The 21,557-nt window shown below is 40.0% G+C and overlaps 1 protein-coding gene across 1 annotated transcript in view; it reads left to right on the forward strand.

Annotated features, from left to right (window-relative positions):
- The window catches only part of LOC135717151 (LIM domain transcription factor LMO4), a 95,902-nt gene extending 75,996 nt beyond the window's left edge, over positions 1-19,906 (forward strand). The window contains exon 3 of the mRNA XM_065239106.1: positions 19,525-19,906. Within this exon, the coding sequence (XP_065095178.1) occupies positions 19,525-19,906 (382 nt within the window). The remainder of the gene's footprint in view (positions 1-19,524) is intronic.
- The last annotated feature ends 1,651 nt before the right edge of the window (positions 19,907-21,557 follow it).

The following is a 21,557-nucleotide window of genomic DNA, read 5'->3' on the forward strand; positions in this document are numbered from 1 at the left end:
GCTGTCACTACCGAATGAGAAGAAATTATCATGGTTGCTTTTCTCGAGCGAATTACTTTGCTTTATCTTTTCATCCTCTGTTCGGATGAAAAGTGCCGCTTCTCTTCTCACATCTGCGATAATTTCGATCTCTGCACAAGGATATTTCCACAGGGAGTTTTGAAGGAACATTTCAAGAAATTCACGATACCAGTCCAAGAGAATTATGAGCAAAATATAAAGGGAATTCCGAAGATAAGGCTATGGGAGTTTTGAAAGAATACTTGGTGCATATGGAAGAGAGATATTTTCAGGATAATTCCAAGGTAATAAAGAGTGAATTGTTAAGAATTTTATGAAAACTGCAGGGTGAATCAATGAGCGTTCTATAGAAAATTTCTAGAGTATTTTGCAGGTACACACATATATTCTTTCACCGAAATCTGTGAGATTTTACCGAAATCTCAACAACTGAACATTCGGTAAACAGATTGATGATTTTTCACAAATATCCTGTAATTTTTTACCGAATATCTGTGAAAAATCACCAAATTGTTTACCGAACGTTTAGCTGTTGAGATTTCGGAGAAATTTCACAGATTTCGGTAAAATAATCAAAGTGTGTATATTTGTTAAGGAATACCTTAGGTTGATTGATTTCCTTTATTTAAGAGATTTTCATTCGCTAGCTGGGTCGTCTCCGAATATAATGCCTACGGTGAATTCTGAAGAAATTTGTAGTTGTTTCTAAGGAAATTCTTGAGACAATTCTAAAAAAATCCTATATAAAGTTCAAAATTGATTCAAACACGGAAAGTCTATCGAGATCACAGAAGGAAAATAATACTCGGAGACTTTAATTTTTGATTTTATTTAGTAGCTCATGATTGGAAAAGTTCTCTAGATTTTTCATTAAGAAAAAAATTTCAAGAAGAGAGTTTTGCTTCCTCGAGACGACCGCGAGTACTCGGTTCAATTCCTTTAACTTTAGATTTTAACTTTAGGTTTAAGATATTAATAATGTTTAATAAAAATTTGGCTCTGTAAAGTTTATTCGATTGAGCCTGTACAAATAAATTAATTTACAAAAAAGGAGTTTTTTTTATTGTAACACAGTAACGTCCCGATATTGTCAGCTCCTTTGCGCATCAGACTTTTATTTTTTTAATAATTTCTCATAACCGTAATTTCAAATCTTTCTCATTCATTTTCAAGATGGATACTTAAGGTATACTTTGGCAAAAAGGGGGCTGACAAAATCGGGCCAATACTGGATCTTCTTGTAACCGATAATGAACGATCGTCGGTCGTAGTTTGTTGTGATGTAAGGAGCGTGGTGGCCTTAGAGCGATCGTTTTTGCTTAGTGAGCAGAAGATCGTGGGTTAGAACTCAAGTCCCTTACACTACTGAGTGTAATGAAATTCGCGGGTACGTAAAAGAAGTAATATTTGAGTTTTAGGAAAGACGTATACGTTGGTAAGGTCGTCGCCGGGATAGAAATATAGTAGCAATAAATTGCACGGAAACTTCATCGTAATTATTTTGTGATATAAAGAGCTCGGTGGCCTAGGGAGACCGATCTAGCTTACTGAGCAGAAGACCGTTATTTCAAACCCAAGCTCCTTCGACTTTAGGTATCGATTCAGCATATCGTTTACCAAAACGAAAACCCTTTTATTAAAGCGAGTATTACGTAAACACATTCCTACCTATTCCTTTCTTGTCCAGCATTTGAATGTGACCGGCGCTGGTATTGCCTAGTTTTAGATCACCAGCATTTACACATTGAGGATGAGTACTAGTCCCAAGCAACGTCTATTGCTTCCCTGTGTAATTACAGCTGATCTGGCAATAACAGAGTTGCATCCTGCTCATGCTCAAGATTATTAGATTTTTTAGATTTTTAAGACTTAAAAAATGTGACCTCTCAGACCAATATTCTGGACAATGAGAAATTAACAAGATTCTGGAACATAAGAAGATTCGATAATTACAAACCAAACTCAAATATACGAAATGCCGTGTTCGAAATATTTAATATCGCAAAATTAAAAAAAAATATTCAAGTAGGGTAGAGAACTACTCCGGCCTAATCGCCCAACTTCAAATCAATCCATGATTTCAGAGTAAACATGTCAATTATTCGTTTGGTACGATACTTAAGTTAATAAGCTACCTAACGAAGTCAATGAGAACGCGTGATGTGAAGGTTTGCACCCATTATCCCAAAAAACAAAAGAAGCGCTCCGACCGAATCAATTTTTATCTTCATCCAATAGGCCGAAGTGAATTCATTGGCGTTTTAATGGCGTTTCAATGCGTTAGGCCGAGTTGAGAATCCATAGGCCGAGTTTGGCGTCAAGTAGCAGTGTTAGACTTTTAACAATACCTCAACAATTTGTTTCTCTCTATCAAATCTTACGGTACGTACGGAAAGGTAAACAAATTTGGAAGCCATCAGTAATAATAACATTCCGTTTGGTGCTAAACTGCGCTAGATTTAGAAAAACTAATTGTGGGTTGTGCTTAATAGGCCGGAAATGGGGTAGTTAACCCTATCTCGACTTGATTTACTTTTTAAATTTCTGGTGGTTCGAAAATATTAGAATTTACAACTTTTTGTGGGGAAAAAATGCTATAGTAATAAAAACATGAAGCTTTTGTGCGATAATTTATTAGCTAGAGAAAGTTCTGAAGTTGATAGATTAATAGATTGGTTAAAGTACGGCACTCAGTGGGACGAAATCAAAAAAAGAGGGACATGGCCATTTGCGACGAAACTATTGAGTAAAGCATTTTGATGCCTTCTAGAATTTTCTTCAAGTTGTTAATACTTTATTGAAGTGATAAAACAATTTGTTTAAGGGGGGTATACACTAAGATAAAAAAAATAACTTTTTTATGTCTTGTTGAAATTGATGATCATCTATGGAAACATTGTAGATGAAGTCATTTTAAAGAACTGTGGAATTTTCTATCTCTCAAGTGGATGAAGTTATAGGGTGAAAATGGAGTACAACCGGTAGTACCCCCTTGAAACCCCTTTTTTTTACCATAACTTTTTAGTTTGAATTTTACAATTTTTTCATTGTTGTACTAAGTTGTAAATCGCTACTATTTGTTTTAATGATTTAAGTCCCTTTTTATAATTTGTTAACGCTATCTCTTAGGGGGTTTATCTTGCATGTTAGCAGGTATTAGCACCTAATCTCAACGTTATTTTATTCAGCATCGTCTAGTCTAGTGTTACGTATACAATGCATAGGAGGATTCAAGGGGATCCATAATGAATTTTCTAAAAAGTACCTCAATGTTTTGTTACGTTTTGCTGTTTTCATGACCACTTTTCCAAGTGTTTACAGTAGAGTGGGTTTCCCACTGCTCTTTCAATGCTTATTCTGGTCCCCATCAACTGGGCAAAATTTGAACGAACTTGGTTATAATCTCGATATGCGAGAGAATTTTTTATTTTGTATGGGAAATGAAACGATCTTATCCAGTTGCTTGCCAACAATCCAAATATTGCTCAAATTTCACCAAAACTCGGATTGAGATTGAGAATACTATACCAAACAACTTTGTCGAAGCTACAACTCACTCTAATGTACACACTTGAAAAAAATGTCCAAAACGTAGCAAAACATTGAGGTACTATATTAGAAAATTCATTAGACATCTCCTTGGATCCCCCTATGAATTGTATATGTAACAGTAGGGTATAAGTTGCTGAACGAAACCCCTTTAAAGTTAGTGTTGAAAAACTATAAATACGTACGTAAATCATTTACATGAAGAGATAGCGATTTGTTTCATTAAGCAAAAATGTGCATTTTTAGAGTACTTGCATCTTGGTAGAACATTGAAAAAATAGAAAAATTCAAACTAAAAAGTTATGGTACAACAAGATTTTTAAGGGGGTACTAGCGTTGGGGCCTCGCTTAGCTCAGTCGGTAAAGGCGCAGCTACAAAGCAAAACCATGCTGGAGGTGGCTGGGTTCGATTCCCGGTCCGGTCTAGAAATTTTTCGGGTTGGAAAATGTCTCGACTTCCCTGGGCATAGAAGTATGATTAGACTTGCCACACAATCATATCAATGCAAAAATGGTACAGGCATCGAAAGCTCTTAATTAATAACTGTGGAAGTGCATCAAGAACACTAAGTTGAGAGCACGCAATAAGCTTATAGCAATATGCAATAAGCTTGAAATGCGAAGAAGAAGAAGAAGAAGAAGAATAAGAAGAAGCGTTAGTACTCCATTTTTACCCTATAGCTTCATCCACTTGAGGGATAAAAAATGAACGTATTGGATAAAGCTTCAAAGACTTCATCTACAATGTTTCCATAGGTGTGCATCAATTTCAAAAAGACATAAAAAAAGTTATTTTTTATCTTAGTGTATACCAACCTTAATCAAAAATGTTCACTTCTCAATTAAATTACTCAAAAATGAAGAAACATTCTAAAAGACATCAAAATGACACACTCAATAGTTTCGTCGCAAATAGCCATGTCCCACTATTTTTGACTTCGTCCCACTGTGCGGCAGTGTGAAAATTGAACAGAATTTGAAATTGAGCGAAGGGTTATTGATGCGACAATATTAATCAAATGCGCACTCCTTTGCCTAGCTCACTTTATGGGTGAGGGGAATTAAGGTATTTCCTCAAATCCATAGGCAAAAGAGTGCGTGTTTGACTTGCTCATATACTGTAAGCGGCTGTGGAATAATTCAAGAATTTCTTTTAGTGTCATTGAAAGAAAAGTAAAGTAGTTCTAGTATAAAGCCTGAGCGAGACATGTCGTAACAGCTACCTGAAGATAGAGAAGCAGATTTATGCCAATAAAAAAATGTCCTATGCCAAATTTCTTGCATGCCTGATCATGCTTGGCATGCAAATGTTCGACACCGGAAACAATCAACAAACTAACAAAATCTTGAGAATCGGTCCAGAGATAAATTAAAAATTAATGTCTCTACATTGTGCTAACCAGGTACATAAAATTAGTCAGGGCATCGTAGAATATCGTAGTTAGTCTGTAAAACATATCGATCTGAACCCATACCTCTCACGCCAAAGTCATGAGTTTAAATCTCACCCGGCAGAAATGATCCAATAGTGTTCAAGTGACTATAATAAAAAATAAATAAAGATATAACCAAACCAAACCAATGATATTATAGGCTTTCAACGAAGTTTTACCCATTCTATCATTAAGTCGAATCATCGTATAACTTGATGAGTTTGTAGAACTTACAGATCAGATATCCGAGCTGTTATTTTTCCTGAACTTGTGGCTTTTCATGTAGTCAGCGTCAGGTTTCGAAAACTAATTTTCACTGGTTTTTCTTCCGACATCCTTAAGGCGTGACCAGCCCACCGCAATCACCCTGTTTTTCAGATTTGAATGGTGGGTCGTTTTCCCAGGTGCGAGGAGGAAGGATTCCAGGCAAGAATCAAGGAATTTCCAGAACTTTCTGGTCAGGAACGCCGATAAAATGTTCATCCTGAATAGATTTTCAACTGGATCGGGAATGAAACCCTCCGCGCTTTCATAACCGCAATCTCATCTTTCGACTCACCTGGTGAGAAAATCCATCCCGATGGGCCGATTTTCCCTCTAACTATCAGTCTTTAATCATTTTCATTCGATAAACTGCCAACCACTCATCATTTGCTCCGCATCATTATCATCACCCACCACCGCGCCATCATCATCATCATCATCATCATCATCGTCACCATCGGCATAATCCTTCGCACTAATGATTCACTACCGGCGTCGCTGACGATGGCGAAGGCGACGTGTGCCCGACACAAGTATAGCAATTATAAAAATGTGCACGCTCGGTGTTTCACTCGTTACCACCCATTTCGCCCGAAGCGGCTGACTATCGTATATATACTCCTTTAATTAACTTATCTAATTAATTAATTAATTAACAAATTAATTACCATCTAGCGGAAACATGACACATACAAACGCACACAACCTGACTGAGCCGCTTGGTGATGGTGGGGCTTACTTTCCTCCGGGGTCTGATATTCGATAGTGCTCGCTGCTACCCGTTCGTTTGTATTGTACATATGTGAGGGTATAGAGATAGCGAACCGTTTCTTGCACAACTAAGCCACCCACCTCCCATCGTGCCATTATCCCACACTGTACTCACCCAAGGGATGCCGAGCACACGACTGATATAGACCTGTGTAGGCCACCCACTCCGTCGCACTTCATCAAACCATACCGGGAACGACGCCATCGACGACGACGACGTCCTTCTCATCGTAATCGACGTTGATGAGTTGCGGATCGTCCCCCCACCGCCCGGTTCAGAGGCGGGGGACATTGTGCAGACCAGAAGCTTACCTTTATTCGTCCAACATTGACGTAATTAATGTTAACAGCTACCAAACGGAGTGGAGCAGAGAGTGTAAGGTAATCGGCAAAGGGTCTCTCTCTTTCTGTCTACCAGTGGCTGTGGCAGTAGGTTGGATGAAACAGGACCTTCTCGTCCGTCGTCACCATCGCGCTGCATTCATACACACACACACACACACACATGCTCACGGGTGCTTCGAGGACTCCGTCGAAGCAGCTCTTGGTAGCTGTTTATTTAAACTTGAAACTATAGGATATTGCTAATGAGGGTGAAACCGATGAAGACACTAAACTTTAGCGCTGGCCTCACATCATCAACCCCGGAGGGATATAACTAGAACTTGGGGGCAGAAGCCGGAGAAGAATTAAATTTAACTTTCACACTTTGGTCGGTTCCTGTGATGTGGATGATGATGATGACGACGACGAGATGTGGGGAAGGGGGCTGTGTTTGTATAGGAGCATGCATAATTAGAGACAAACAATGACTTAATTATCGCTTTCTCTCCGGGAAGAAAAGGCGCCTGGGTCTGGAAAAGAAGGAAATTTTCGCCGTGGGCTATTTGCTGCACGTAACGGCAATTATTTGCGAAAAAAAAATAACTTCGATAATCTTATGTTCCGCGCTGTCTTATGGTTCGCCTTCTTGGCACTATACTGTACTGCTGTTAGTGTGTTGAGTATTGAAGCTCATTTCGCTAATTAATACGGAAAGGAACCAGTTCTAGGAACTGGCGGCAGCAGTGAGTAAGTTTTGCCATTATCGTAAAAGATTACGATTCGTAGCCGGCATTTGCGAACAACTACTCATATAGCATATAATCGAGAACGCGGACAGGGCTGTAGTCACGCCGAGCAGTATGCAGCCGATACGACTAGAATTTTTGGAAACTAGCTGACAACTAATCGTCTCTAAATGATGAAGAACTTATCCATTTAGCACTAGATTGTTTGGTTTATAAGCAAGAATTTTGAATTATGACAAACATATAGAATTTCGATAACACTATAATAAGAGATCCCAATTCCGATTAAAGATCAACGATTTTGCACAAGTCGAATATTAAATACAGGGAACTTATCAATTTGTATTACAATTTGATGGAAGTGCCTGGATTTGTGTCATATAAAGCAACAAGATTTAAATAATCCTTAATCTCGGAATCGACCTTTATAGAACCCATATCCTTGCTTATAGTAATTATGTAGTGGAATATTCCAGAACATTGCCCTTGTCCTTATCTTTGGAATCACTTTGAATGCGAAATTAATAGACAAACAGTCCCCAATTGCTCCAATCAAGCAAACACAATAAATGCAATAAACTCGCTGTCAATCGAATAAATCTCCGTATTCTTAGAGCATTTAGTTCCCATCGCCAAAGTCCCACACACAGTCGAAAAGCTCATTAGAGGACGGATCGAGTGAGTAGCCCCAGCCCATATCCATCAGGACTCTTGCTGTAACCGGTTAAAGGAAAAAAAAAAACAATTTCCAGACAACCATAAAACTGATGTGCACTCATCTGAATCGGCGCGGGGCTGTGATTAGGTGCTGAACCCTCTCCACCCGGGAGGAAGAGACCGTACGGAAAGGGTTTGGTACGATGATTTTCCTAATGATCGTCGTTACGATGAGTGCTGGTAGTGCTGCGGCCATATCCTCTACCTACACACACATGTGGATGGGTGAAGCAGCTCACTGTGGATGTCGATTGATTGCGAGCTGCTGGATTCCCGTTTCCCTCACCATCACAGGATCACAGTGCTCGCTTGAGATGAAAGGGACTGCCATCGCAGAGGATGATGAGAGCAAACACACACTCATACAGTTGTCGCTCGGATGGTTGGTCGGAGAAGCCCAGTGGAATTTGCGCCAATATCGAACAACCGGAACTGGAAGGGGTATGGGGGTGGATGCCCGCAGAGGAGCAGAGCAAGTAATTATTACAATAAATTCAATGCTCGCTCAGCTATGAATTATTCAAAATGTTCTGTATTAATTAATTTACCTATAACGAAATGAAAACGAACTCGGGCAACCAATTCAATTATTATTGGCAGCAGTATATAGTACCGACGTACAAACACACGCACTTCGGTCTGGGTTTGATGATTTGGCAGGTTGGAATCCATGGGGATAGACCCGGGAGGCTGAGAAGAGGGCTTAGAAACGATGAAAGCTCATTGGCGTAAAATTGGGACTGACACAAGGGCTTTGTGTGAAGTTGGATAGTTTTGGAATTGGTGCGCAATGATTTGGGGGTGTGGGAATATTTTGCCGGACTAATTGATCAATTTACAGCAACGTATCAGTGCCGGTGAGTTTAATTAAATCGGAGTGCGAAACGGTTGGCACAGTTTAATAAACTGGAGAATGCTTTTGCGTAATTGTTCGGGTCGAGGTTGCCATCGTTACTGTATTTTTCGGGTTGGAATAATAATGTTGTGGGTATCTTTGTTAAATTTAATTATACCGACGAATGCTGATTAAAGCCGGTCTTGAACCCGAAAAATTCTTTCACATCCAGTGATGTGCGTCCATGAAAATAACCTACAGAAAGGTACCGTTGTTTGTGGATGGAGTTTTAGTCAGTATTCGTTTTTCTGGATATCTTATGCTTCGAATAAAGATAACATTTATGGTCAGTATTCTTTTTACCAAAAATTAGACAGCTAGGAATTGGAAAAAAGGTAAGAGTTTGACGTAGGATTACGTGCTCGGTATCAATATTCGGCGACTGTGTTAGAGAAACTACTTTTTCCCATCACAGAAAGGCCTCGTTTTTTTTTTTTTTCTTTGATTTGTTTTCCGTGCTGAGCACCAATGCTACCAACACCAGGAACGCAGCTCCCACACCTGGACCCTACCTATCGATCCATCAACTCATGGACCGGGGACCAGCGGCTTAACTCCCGTGATCAGAGATTTTATGCCTCAGAAAATCCCGGCGGTGCCGACTGGGATTGAATCCTTTTGAGGTGAGAGGCAATCACGCTTACCACTACACCACCGCCGCCGTTTATAAACGCCTCGTTTTCTGATGACAAAATTACTCATTTTCGTGCACAAAACGCACGGAATTTTTGGATTATTCAATACATAAAAACAAACATTCTAAAATTTATTAATTCGAAGTGTTTCTGGGTAATTGACAAAGTATTTGACCATAAACTTTTGGTTGCTGAGTACATTATCAAATAGCTTTGGGGGTGATGTGACTGGCAGCAAGGCGAGCGAACGTTCAATGAAAATTAACTCTTAAAAACAATAATTTATGGTGGTCCTGAAAAGAACCGTTTTGTTGTGATCATTGATGATCGAACACGAATGAGGCTGGCGAGCTATATGTTGTTTGGAACGAGGGTGACGCGCTTGGCATAGATGGCCTACAACGGCTCACGACGAGCAACTGAATCCGATCAGTAGCGGTGTGGTTTCTTCCTCCTTCTTCGGTATATCGAGGGCTCTTGAAAGCAGCTTTGATAGCTAGCTGCTTGCGGGCAGCCTTCCATTGTGTACTGGAGAACAATGTTCAACGACACGCGCCGAAAGCACTGCTGCTGCTACTGCTGCTGATGCCGACCGTAACCATTCACCACACATGGTGATTAAATAAACATTGTTCGGCGAGACCGGCTGGAATTCGATCTTGAAATCAGTGTTAGCGAAAGCGCTTTTCGCAGGCATTCGGTGATCATTTTAATTATCATTGCAACAGTTGTACATTCGTGCAATTTTTAATAGTGATCTTTTGAAAATTGATAAAGTCTTAATTTTAACAGATTCGTAGAAAAATTTCCTATCGCTTGGCGTAAGAATTAGAATCCATTATCTCTGGATCAAAACAGTCTTTGGTTTTTGAAATTTCACCCCCCAATGTAAGGCAACCATATTAAATTTAATCTTATGGGAACTGACATCCGATTGATGACGTTGACAAATGTCCAAAAAATACTCTTTAACAAATTTATGGTGGTCCTAAAAACGACCGTTTTGTCGTGATGGTTGAGTAATGCTGAACTATTAGGGTGTTCAACATAGATGAGGCTGGCGAGATGTATGTTGTTTGGAACGAGGTAACGCGCTTGGCATAAATGTTCCACAGTGACTCGAGAAGAGCGTCAGAATCCGATCAGTAGCGATCCGGCTTCTTCCTCCTTCTTCGGTGAATGGACGGTCATGTGAGCTGCAGCTCGCTACTTGCGGGTAGCCTTTCGTTGTGTACTGGAGAACAATGTTCAACGCCACCCGCCGAAAGCACTGCTGTGATTGAATAAGCATCGTTCGGCCAGACCGAATGGAAATCAATTTTGAAATATGTGTTAGGGAAAGCACTTTTTGTAGGCAATCGGTGATAATTTTTATCACGATTGCAACAGTTAGACATTTGTGTAACTTCCAATGGTGACCTTTTGAAATTGATAATGTGTTCATGTGTGCAGATTCGTAGAAAAATTTCCAATTGATTGGCTTGTTTAGAATTAAAATCCATCCGCTATTGACAGAGTTATAAGTGGTCAAAACATGACCACTTTTCGTTTGTTTTTTTTTTATTAATTACACCCCTCAATATGTTGCCGAAAGACGTAATCCAACGTCAAAAAGTAATACTAGCTAAAGCTGATACCTCTTTGTATTCATTTCATTAGCATTGTGTACTGAAGAACAATGTTGAACGCCAAGCGCCGAAAGCACTGCAGCTGCTGCTGCTGATGACGACCGTTACTGTGTTAGGGAAAGTATTTTTTGCAGGCAATCGGTGATAATTTTTATCACGATTGCAACAGTTAGACATTTGTTTAACTTCCAATTGTGATCTTTTGAAAATTGATAGCAGATTCGTATTTCCAATCGATGGGCTTGTTTAGAATTAAAATCCATCAGCTATTGACAGAGTTGTAGCAACCGGTGGAAATTAACCACATTAAATTTGCTCACTACTTGACTAGCCTATTGGTCCCAAGCAAATCGATTAACGTATCCCATTCTAGTCAAAATTCTAGTACTACACAATGTTTGTTTTGATCCGCTATGAAAGTTTGACAGATAAAATAAGGGATTTGTGGATTTTCCTATGTTTCGAGGGGTTCATCGATTAGCTTGGGACCGAAGATAGTACCAGAGCTGAGCCAAAAAGTTGAGCACGTTTCTTCAGGACCTACCATAGAGTTGCCTCTATGGTTAAAGGTGGTCAAAACCTGACCACTTTTCGTGACGCGGTGGATTTTTTTTTTTAATTTCACCCCCAATATGTTACCGAAAGACGTAATCCAAAGTCAAAAAGTGATACAGGCTAAAACTTCATCCGCAAACAATAGTACCTCTTTGTATTCATTTCATTAGCAGCTTAGGTTTTGCAATTTCAGCATATAGAGTTTTCTCAACAACATGTGTAAATAATATTTGTAGTGTTAGTATCGATTTATCGTCAATAGTGAGTTTCGTATCATTGTGCACGTTATCTTCGAGAAAAGCATACATCAGTCCAGGAAATCTTCGAATTCTCTACACTGCTCAGGCGGCTGCCTGAGACACGCTGTAGAAAGCATTCTGGAAGCTTCCAATCCCTCTGATCCAGATCTGGTATCTGGCGTCTATAATCAGCATCATTCAGGACCTTTAGTCCGATGTGTTCGACTTTGGTACTTGGGCTCGTTGATGTTCGTTCGTTGTATGATGTTTCATTGATTTCCAACAACGGCGCCAGTGGTGTAGTGGTAAGCGTGATTACCTCTCACCCCAGCAGGCCTGGTTTCAATCCCAGTCGGCGCCGCCGGGATGTTCTGAGGCATAACATCTCTGATCACGCCTTCCTTCGGATGGGAAGTAAAGCCGTTGGTCCCGGTTCATGAGTTGATGGGTCGATAGGTAGGGTCCAGGTGTGGGAGCTGCCTTCCTGGCACGTCGGTAGCATTGGTGCTCAGCACGGAAAACAAGATCGACGGAAAAAACAAACCAAAGAAAAAAAAATTGATTTCCAACATCAGTAAATTAGTTAAAACTTTAGGGAAGCTTCGTGAACTTCAGATTAGAGATTTTCAGGGCAGTATCATTAACTTCACAAAAGATGTTGTGACTTTGAAGAAGTTCAGAGGAATAAAAGGAAATGCTGATAATATCAACGAAGTTTCATATACAAACTGCTAGAACATAACAGAAGCTCCGACAAATTCTGGGATATATTAGAAACTTGAGGGGAGCTTAAAAATCTTAAAAAACGAGGTTCCAATTGTTCCAGGAAAACTGCAGAAACTTTTAAGAAATTCTTGGAATTTCAGGAATATCTAGAGAACTTTAGGGAAGCCAAAAGAACTTCAGAGATGTAACGAGAAGTTAGAGAAAATTGTGCATTCCAAGTACCTCAGAGAAGCTAGGTCTAGCGATCTTCCGGGAATTACAGAGCTTTTATGGGCAGATCCAATAAATTCCGGGAAGTTCCAAGAACTGCAGGAAAGTCCAGTGACCGTAATTTCTGTAAGCTCAAGTTCCGATAAATTAACCATTTAGTCAAGGCTATTTTTCACACAGATGTCGCTGTTCGATTGATAGCAAGTGATAAAAATCTCCATATAGAAATTTGGTAAGAAAGAAACAATACGCTTTTAATGCATATTATGGTCAACAAAAAGTTGACAACCACCTAAAGAAGTCATTCATGGACTTTGTCGTTCACTTTTTCCTAGAAATTATTGTTAAACAAGTTACAACTAATTAAAAACATATACCCGGTTTACTACGAGTCCCCAGAGAGTCAAAAAGAAATTCAAATTTGAGAGAGAAAATTCTCTCTCGCGAGCTCAATCTCTCAACATGGCATGTGTTTTGATGACACTCGATTTGTGATTTCCCTCTCACAGACTACACAATAGAGTGCCTGACACTGCAAAACATGTCTGGTACTTCAAGATATGCATCTAGATAAATATCCAAAGAACCTTTTTTTTTAATATTCTGCACTAAAGATACTTTCTAAGCCACGCCCCATTCATAAAAATGGCAGAAAATCCCGTGCGGCGGGGCTTGGAAAGTATTTTTTTGTGCAGAATATGTAAAAAAGGAGAGAGTTCGGATGTCAATCTAAATGCATATATAAAGGTACCAGACATGTTTAGCACTGCACTGGCCTCTGTGCTGAATTATCGGAACACAGATTGTGCGTAGCTCCAGATAGATGTCACCGTCAACTACAGCAGTGCCATCTGATGGAACATGAATGCAGAAGCTTTTTTGTCCCTTTATTTAACGTCGATCTCTGTTCCGCAATCTAGTGCTAATCACCGACGGACATCGATTGCCATCCATTGATGGCAATCGAATGTGCAGGAAGGCAGCTTCCACCACTGCGTAGGATATCGCACCCATTCAAATACACATGATCGGGACCAACGGTTTTACTTCCCTTCCGAAGGAAGACGTGACCAGAGATTTTATGCCTCAAAAAAATCCCACCGATCTCGGCTGGGATTTAACCCAGACCCACTGGGGTGAAAAACAGTCACGCTTACCACTACACTACCAGCGACGGCTAATGCAGAAGCATGACAAAATGGTTAATTCAGAACAGTTCCATGAACTTCAAGAAAATTCCAAGAAACCTAAATAAGTTCCGAGAATTTCAAAGTAGTCCAGAGATCTCCAGGGCACTTAATAAAAATTTATTGCAAAATTTGGAAACTTCAAAGAAACCCAGATATCACCAGGAAATTTTGAAGGATTTTTAAGACAGCTCCATGTAATTCAAGGCAGTACCAAGAACTACAAATAATTCAGAGAACTTTAGGGATACTCCAAGACAAATCAAAGAACCTATAGGAGTAGCTCAATCAATTTGAAGGTAGTTGCAGGAACTTTAGGAAGTCCCGGAAAACTCAAGGAATTTTAAAAGTTCCGAGAGTTTAGTCCAAATTTTGTTAATAAATATGAACATCAGGAAATTGTGAGTAGATTTTAAGGAAATTCCAGGATTTTCAGTAAACTTCTGAAAAGTTTAAAGATTTTTGAGAACTTTCATTATATTCAGAAAAGTTTTGAGTACTTCAAGGCCGATCAGAGATCTTCAAAGCAGTTCCGTTAAGTTATGAAAAATTTCAGCAGGTTTCATGGTGTTCCAAGGAATTATGAGATATTCCGAGAATTTTGGAAACTTCATGGATGTCCAGGGAAGATCAAGTGCAATTAAAATTTTTAGCTGAAGTTCCGTGAGCATTTAAGAAGTTTTCAAAATTTAAGGAAAATTTCCGGAGCTTCAAGGTATATCATCGAAATTCAAGGCAATTAAATTAAATTCCGATTTTTAAAATATATTGATGAATTAAGGGAAGTCTAGAGAATTTATGGAAAGTTCAGAGATCTTTCCGGTAGTCCCAATAACATAAAAAATGCACATTAAACATCAGGAAAGTCATTAAAGAAAATTTTAAAATGATGTTGAATTTATTTCCATAATTTTAGGGCGTTTTCATGAGCTTCAGGCTTATCTTGAGAACTTAATTGAAAATCGTAGAACGTCATTTATTATTTCAATTAAATTTCAGGTAAATTGCGGGGTCTTAAAAAGTTACAAAAAAATCAGGAAATTCCAAAGAACTCAAGGGAAGTTCTAATTTTTTAGGAAAATTGCAGGAGCTTCATAGAATTTCAGAGAACGTCAGGAAAAATCAGAAACATTTTAAAATTGGTTCTGTATGGTTGTGGGCTGTTTCGAGAATTGAGGAAACGTCACGGAAGATCATTGCAAATCTATTAATTTAAGAAAAATATCGGGAATTTTCAAGCATTTCAAGAAGTCCCGAACACTTTGGAGATATTTAAAAAACTGCAGATTTTTTTGAGAAAAGTCAGAAGAAAGAAAATTTCAAGATTGTTGGAGATGTTCCGAGATTTTCAGGGAATATCTTGGTTCCATTAATTTTTGGGAAGGTACAAAAAATTCAAAGAGGAGAACTTTATGAAAAATTTTAAGACATCAGGACGTTCCATGAACTCCAAAAATTGCGGGAACTTCAAAGATGATATATAATCGTTAGCGAAATTGAGAGAACTTTAGGGAAGTCCAGAGAAGTTTTTTTAACCGTTCATTTATTTGGAAGCCTCAACATCTTTACGCAGCCGATTAATACATTTTCAGGGACAAAGTCCTATCTAGTTTCCACTAAGCCGTCGATGAAATGAAGTGAGTGACTTATAAGCGAACAAAGGGAAAAAATAGCCAAAAAGCAATTTTTCACAAAAGTGCCAGGTCCTGTGTTGAAAAAATCTACTGATTTTCTGCACACAGACTACTGAGACATACGGAAACCGAATTATGGATGGAGGAGCAAAACTTTGAGAACATTGCTGAAAAATGGGACAGTATAATGAGCACTTTTATATGAAAAACCTGTACCTGCATTGAAAATAACCGTAGCGCACTTAACTTGCTTAACTAGACAAAAGTATTCGCACCAACAACGTTTCATTCTTATTTGAGATGGAGCAGGAAGAAATTCATTTGCTTTTGGAGTAAATTTACATTTCTTTCAGTTCAGACATGAAAAAGTTGTTGTGGGTGTGAGTGTTATCATTTTTGAGAGCTTAAGACCCTCTTCCCCCACGGGAAGCTTAGACATTTCCGGAGAACTTCGAGATTTGGGCGTAATTGTTTTTGTTAACAAACACGTCAATCACCGATTTCTCGTGAATGATAGCTCAATCTCGCAAATAAAGTATACCAAATGAAAGAGATATCATTCTTTTACCTGATCGTGTTGTTAGTTTTCTAGGCTGAACTATATTCGCGAGAAATCGGGGATTGAAGTGTTTGTTTTTCAAAATCAGTTACGCCCAAATCTCAAATCACTCCGGATTTGTCTACAATCGCCTACTTGCATGGCCATCTTGACCAAGAGTTGTAGATTTTGAAACCATCTGGACACGTGGTGTGTCGTTCGAGGAGGAGTAATTACGGGCCGAAGCAGTTTGCTAGGTGCTGGAACAAGCTATTGGATGCTCTTCTTTAAAGCATGGGGTTCAATTAAAATGATATTATTAGTTCAGTGTCCAGATTTAGTTTTCTAGATGCACTTCCTCAGTTGTCCGGGATTCAAACCCAGCCGCCTCCAGCATGGTCTAGCTTTGAAGCCGCAGCATTTACCAACTGAGCTAAGGGCGATTGTTCCCTACCATTTTAAAATGAGACAAGATTTATTAACTCCATAGATGGATAGATCATGATTTGACAGATACTTAGTTTTTGATTGTTGTGACTTCGTATTTGATATGTGTATGTGTACACACACAGTTACTGTATGGGAATGATATTCTTCTACCAATGTTGCCGAAGGATTCCACAAAGAATCATCTTAATCTTTGTTCCAATTTTGATAGGCCTAGGTCATTATTAAGTTATAAATTTTTATAAAAAAAAAATTAAATAAAAAGTTAAGCCATCTGCAAATGGTATTCTAGATTTTTTAAAAGGAAAATAAGTACTCAAAGATGATTAAGTAGCAGTTCTTCCCTCCCGTTGGCTAGTTTTTTTTTAACTTGGACGTTGGTGGGCGGGCCTAATCTTATGCTTCATAGTGGAGCGTTGGAGACGGTTGGTTTAGGTCCAGCATCGTTGGCTCATGCCGTGACAGAATAGCGTCATGAGCATGCCATGAGGATTACTGAGCTTCCCCTCTCTGATGATCCATTGCATAAGAGAACCAAAGTTCTAGCCTGAAGTGATAGTATCACACTTGTTACTCCTTTATTTGAAAGCCGCGTTATAGTACGCTTACGTATAGGCACTGACGTTGGGTGCGATACTGGCGGGTTTTGCCGCAAATCACTCTTATTTTATTTATTTTTACGCAGATAGATTTATTTGGGTTTGCAAGGGAATTATACTATTGAAATATTTCAGAAAGTGCCCAACAGTGCTCCTTCTAGTGCTTGAGTGACAAGCTTTCGTTGTTGTTTTCATTGAGGTATTACTCAGGGAACAATGTTAACCACCATTTTTGTACATGGTATTGCAACTAATCTTATATGTGCTTCGTTTTGATTTGGGATAAGTGTTTGAACTATGGCTCGGGATTTCCACTGTGGCGTGCTTCTATTGTGACATAACCATACGTATTTTTGTGGTGCGACATAGTGGAAACGTGTGAGCGTAGTTGAAGTATGTACCCTATGTCATTTAAAAATCAGCTAGGAAACTAACTTCAAAGTGAAGCATTTTAGTCACTTGAAGGTGTCACCTGGGACGAACTAATATATATTAAATATAGGTCAAAGTCAATAACAACTTGAAACACGTTAAATTTTAGATTACATTCACAAGTGCAGGTACTTAATAAATCATGGTAGGTAGATTAGAGATTTCAATTATTTATTAAATTAGACTAGAGATATCATAATCATCAAACGAACTTAAATAAGAAAATTTAGACAGCCTAGTAGCTTTAAGTGGATTAACAGAAGAGTTAGGATGCGGAGGGTCCGCTTAGGGAAGCAACTGGCAACTAGCCTTTTCATGTATTGTCTGTTTATTTTGATTATTGCTTTCAAATATCAATTTGGTATGTATGTGAAAGGATGAATCAGTGGGAGATGGATTTTCGGTTTCTTTACATTTAGCATCACTATGTGTCATTTCCTCAAAACTCCCCAATAACCGGCCTCTTCAATCCCTTCCTTTTCCCATGGCGTTCAAGTGGTGCGCATAGACTATTCAGCCATTACCCGTCCTTTATCCTCGGCTTTGGATTGACTTGCGCTCCCATTGCCCCACCAAACGCTGCAAAATGAAAAATGAAAATGAAAGATGATTAAGTAGCAGCTCTTTAAATTCCTTTGGTTTGTTTTTTCCGTCGATCTTGTTTTCCGTGCTGAGCACCAATGCTACCGACGTGCCAGGAAGGCAGCTCCCACACCTGGACCCTACCTATCGACCCATCAACTCATGAACCGGGGACCAACGGCTTTACTTCCCATCCGAAGGAAGGCGTGATCAGAAATGTTATGCCTCAGAACATCCCGGCGGCGCCGACTGGGATTGAACCCAGGCCTGCTGGGGTGAGAGGTAATCATGCTTACCACTACACCACCGGCGCCGTTAGCAGCTCTTTAAATGTTTCATTGAATTTTTAAGGGTGCTACCAACCCTATAGGCGTCAATAGTCAATAGTAGAATTTAAAAAATATATATGTTTTGAGCAGTTCTACGCCAGATGATGAATCAGAGAAACTTGACCTACTTGCACTCCGATTTGCATGAAACTTTTCATAGTTGTTAGTACTGGGCAATGATTCACATTTTGAACAGTTGCATACCTTTAGGCGTTATCCCCATAGACAATAATTCACACAGAAAAAAAATCTGAATTTTAACTATCGCGTAAAATCTCCGCTCGTTTAATGTTGAGCTACAGTTGGCATAAACTACCAAATCGTTTACAAGTTTGCATAAAGTATTACTAATTTATGCGATATTGCACTTAAATTGACATGAAATATCGTGTAAATTTAAGCCAAATCTAGCGTTAATTTTATCTCGCAGAAATTTGCATGATTTTTTCACACGGTGCAGGACCCTGCGTCTAATTACGATCCAATTATTGAATATCAATGTTTTTCGTTTACTTTTGACTTGGTTGATGGATATATTGCAATTGATAGTTGAATATAAGAATAATGAACATTTTCCCGTCAAGATTACTTAAGTTAACTGAATTTTAAGCAAGTAATAGCTTATTTTGTAACTGAAGATTATTAGCAGAACAATTAAGATTTTACCTAAAATCATATGTAAAGTCTACAATATTTAAATCAAGTTTAATCACACTAATACAGAATAGCAAAAGAACATGTTTTATCATTCAGCAATTGATCAATTATCAACATGTCACCATGATCGGTAAACGTCATGGCCATGGATAAATACTGCATAGGAAAAAAATGTTGAGTGTCCAACAATTGGCAACTTACCCTATAGAGAACATCATCCAGGATTTGTTCGACAGTCTATGTATGTGTATAAAGACAAATAATACTATCACAGTGTCCATTTCCAAACTTCTAGAATTAGTAGCACAGAGCTAAATATTCCAAAACCATTTCCAATTAGTATTTCGATTAAGTACATACACACTTCTGTCACAATTCTAATCCCAATTTCTCCATTCCATTCCAGATTGTTCGGATCCGGAGCGTGCTCAGCCTGCCACCAGACGATACCCGCCAACGAGTTTGTGATGCGAACGACATCGCACACGACGATAAACAACAACCTGAACAACGCCAGCAACCAGAATGGGGCAAACAACAACAACAACAATAACAACAACAACAACAACAACGGCCAGGCCGTCCCTCAGCATCACGTGTTTCATCTCAAGTGTTTCCAGTGCTCCAAATGCGGTTGCCATCTGGTGCAAGGTGACCGATACTACATGCTGGGTGGAAGTTTAGTGTGCGAACAGGACTGGCACAAGCTGGTGAAGACTTCCAATGCCCAGACGAATCCCCCGCTGCGCAAGGGTAAGGTCGGGCGACCTCGGCGATCGCGAGACTGAGATGGACCCCGGCTGGGTCGTCCGCCCAAGGTGAAACGTCCACCGATGGGAATCGACGAGACGCCCAGCACTAGGGCAGCTGCGACGACACCGGCTGCTTTACTGGACGATCTGGAGCTAACCGCGCAACGGAACTTAGCTCTAGCTCGTCTCAACTCCTCGCCTCTGCCACCGATCCAGACCAACCATCTGAACAACGCCAGTAATAACTCGGTCGCCAGTGGGCCCAACAACGTTGGACCCAACACCGCTACCGAGCAGTCACTGTACAATCATCTCTACGGCAAAGAGCTGGGGTTGATGAGAAAGTTGAGTAATATCGATGAATATCCAAACCATGCAGCACGCAACTATCAGCAACTGTTGCAGCATCCGGACGGGGTTCTACCGCCCAATGCCGCCCACCAAATGCAGCAAAATTTCACCGGCCATCCACATGCCGCCAAATTTAATCAGTTCAATTACCCAAATCCGGGTGGTCTGTTGAAGCCTTGCTACGACTACGCCTCCCAACAGCAACAAGCTGCAGCAGTCGCTGCTGCGGCGGCCGTAGCCCAACAGCATCAGATGCAGTCCCACCAGAATGCAGTATCGGGAACGACTGGCAACGCGACGCCAACGTCCAATCAACAGATGAAAAAGGAAATGTTTAATCTAAGTGGTAGCAATGGAGCTGATTTATACACACCTCCCCCTCCATCGACCTCTTCCGGTTCGGTAGCATCACCGGCATCAAACGGCGCGACCAACACCACTGCGTCATCTATGGCCAACGGGTCCGGAGGCAATGGCTCGCTAGCATTCATGAATCTTCATCAATCGTCCTCTGCAGCTGCAGCAGCCGCCGCTGCCACTGCTGCCATGTATGCCAATCATTTTAACACCAATGGCACAGGTGGCAGCGGTGGCCTCTCCAAAATGGACAACGGTGACAGTTTAGCTGATTTCAACCCGATGCGAAATGTAGGCGGCAGCAATCCCATGAGCAACGGCGGTCCACCCAACAACAATGGCAGCAACAATCTAATCAAATCCGCCGACTCAGTCCTGATGGCAAGAAGCTCAATTATGAATAATTTAAATAATAATCTTAATAAAATTGAACCAAATACTGATACCACACTTAACGATAATAACAATAATCCACATAATCATCACCATCAGCAGCAAAGCCACAATCATCTCGCTTCCCATCAGCAGCAGCATCACGGTGGCCATCACCCATTTCATCATCAGATGAACTCTCTCGGCGGCGGAGGCGGTAATGTGGGGGCTGCAGGTGCTGCCGGACCTGGCAATAATGATGACGATAACGATAAATTATCGTCACCATTAACGGGCACCTCGTCGCTCACCAATACCGATCTGAACGATCCCGAGAACGAGGGCAATGATGATGGGTATACCATTCTGTAAAAATAGAACCGGTAGTTGTAACAAAGCAGTGATGTACCACCTACCCAGAAGAGCTTGATAGAAGACACACAAAACAACATCATAAACACATGAAGCACCAGGCGTCCGCTTGGCAATCGATTCAGTCGAGGAGCCCAGTTAAGGAAGTTCTGATTCTGAGAATTCATTTACCAAGTGGTAGGTAACAGTTGTACATAGCACAGTCCAAAACTACTCAATTCAAAGTCTACTTCCA

This window comes from Ochlerotatus camptorhynchus, unplaced genomic scaffold, assembly GCF_037179485.1.
Source record: "Ochlerotatus camptorhynchus isolate MF236.1 unplaced genomic scaffold, CSIRO-AGI_Acam_v1.1 ptg000050l, whole genome shotgun sequence".
Classification (NCBI taxonomy): domain Eukaryota; kingdom Metazoa; phylum Arthropoda; class Insecta; order Diptera; family Culicidae; genus Ochlerotatus; species Ochlerotatus camptorhynchus.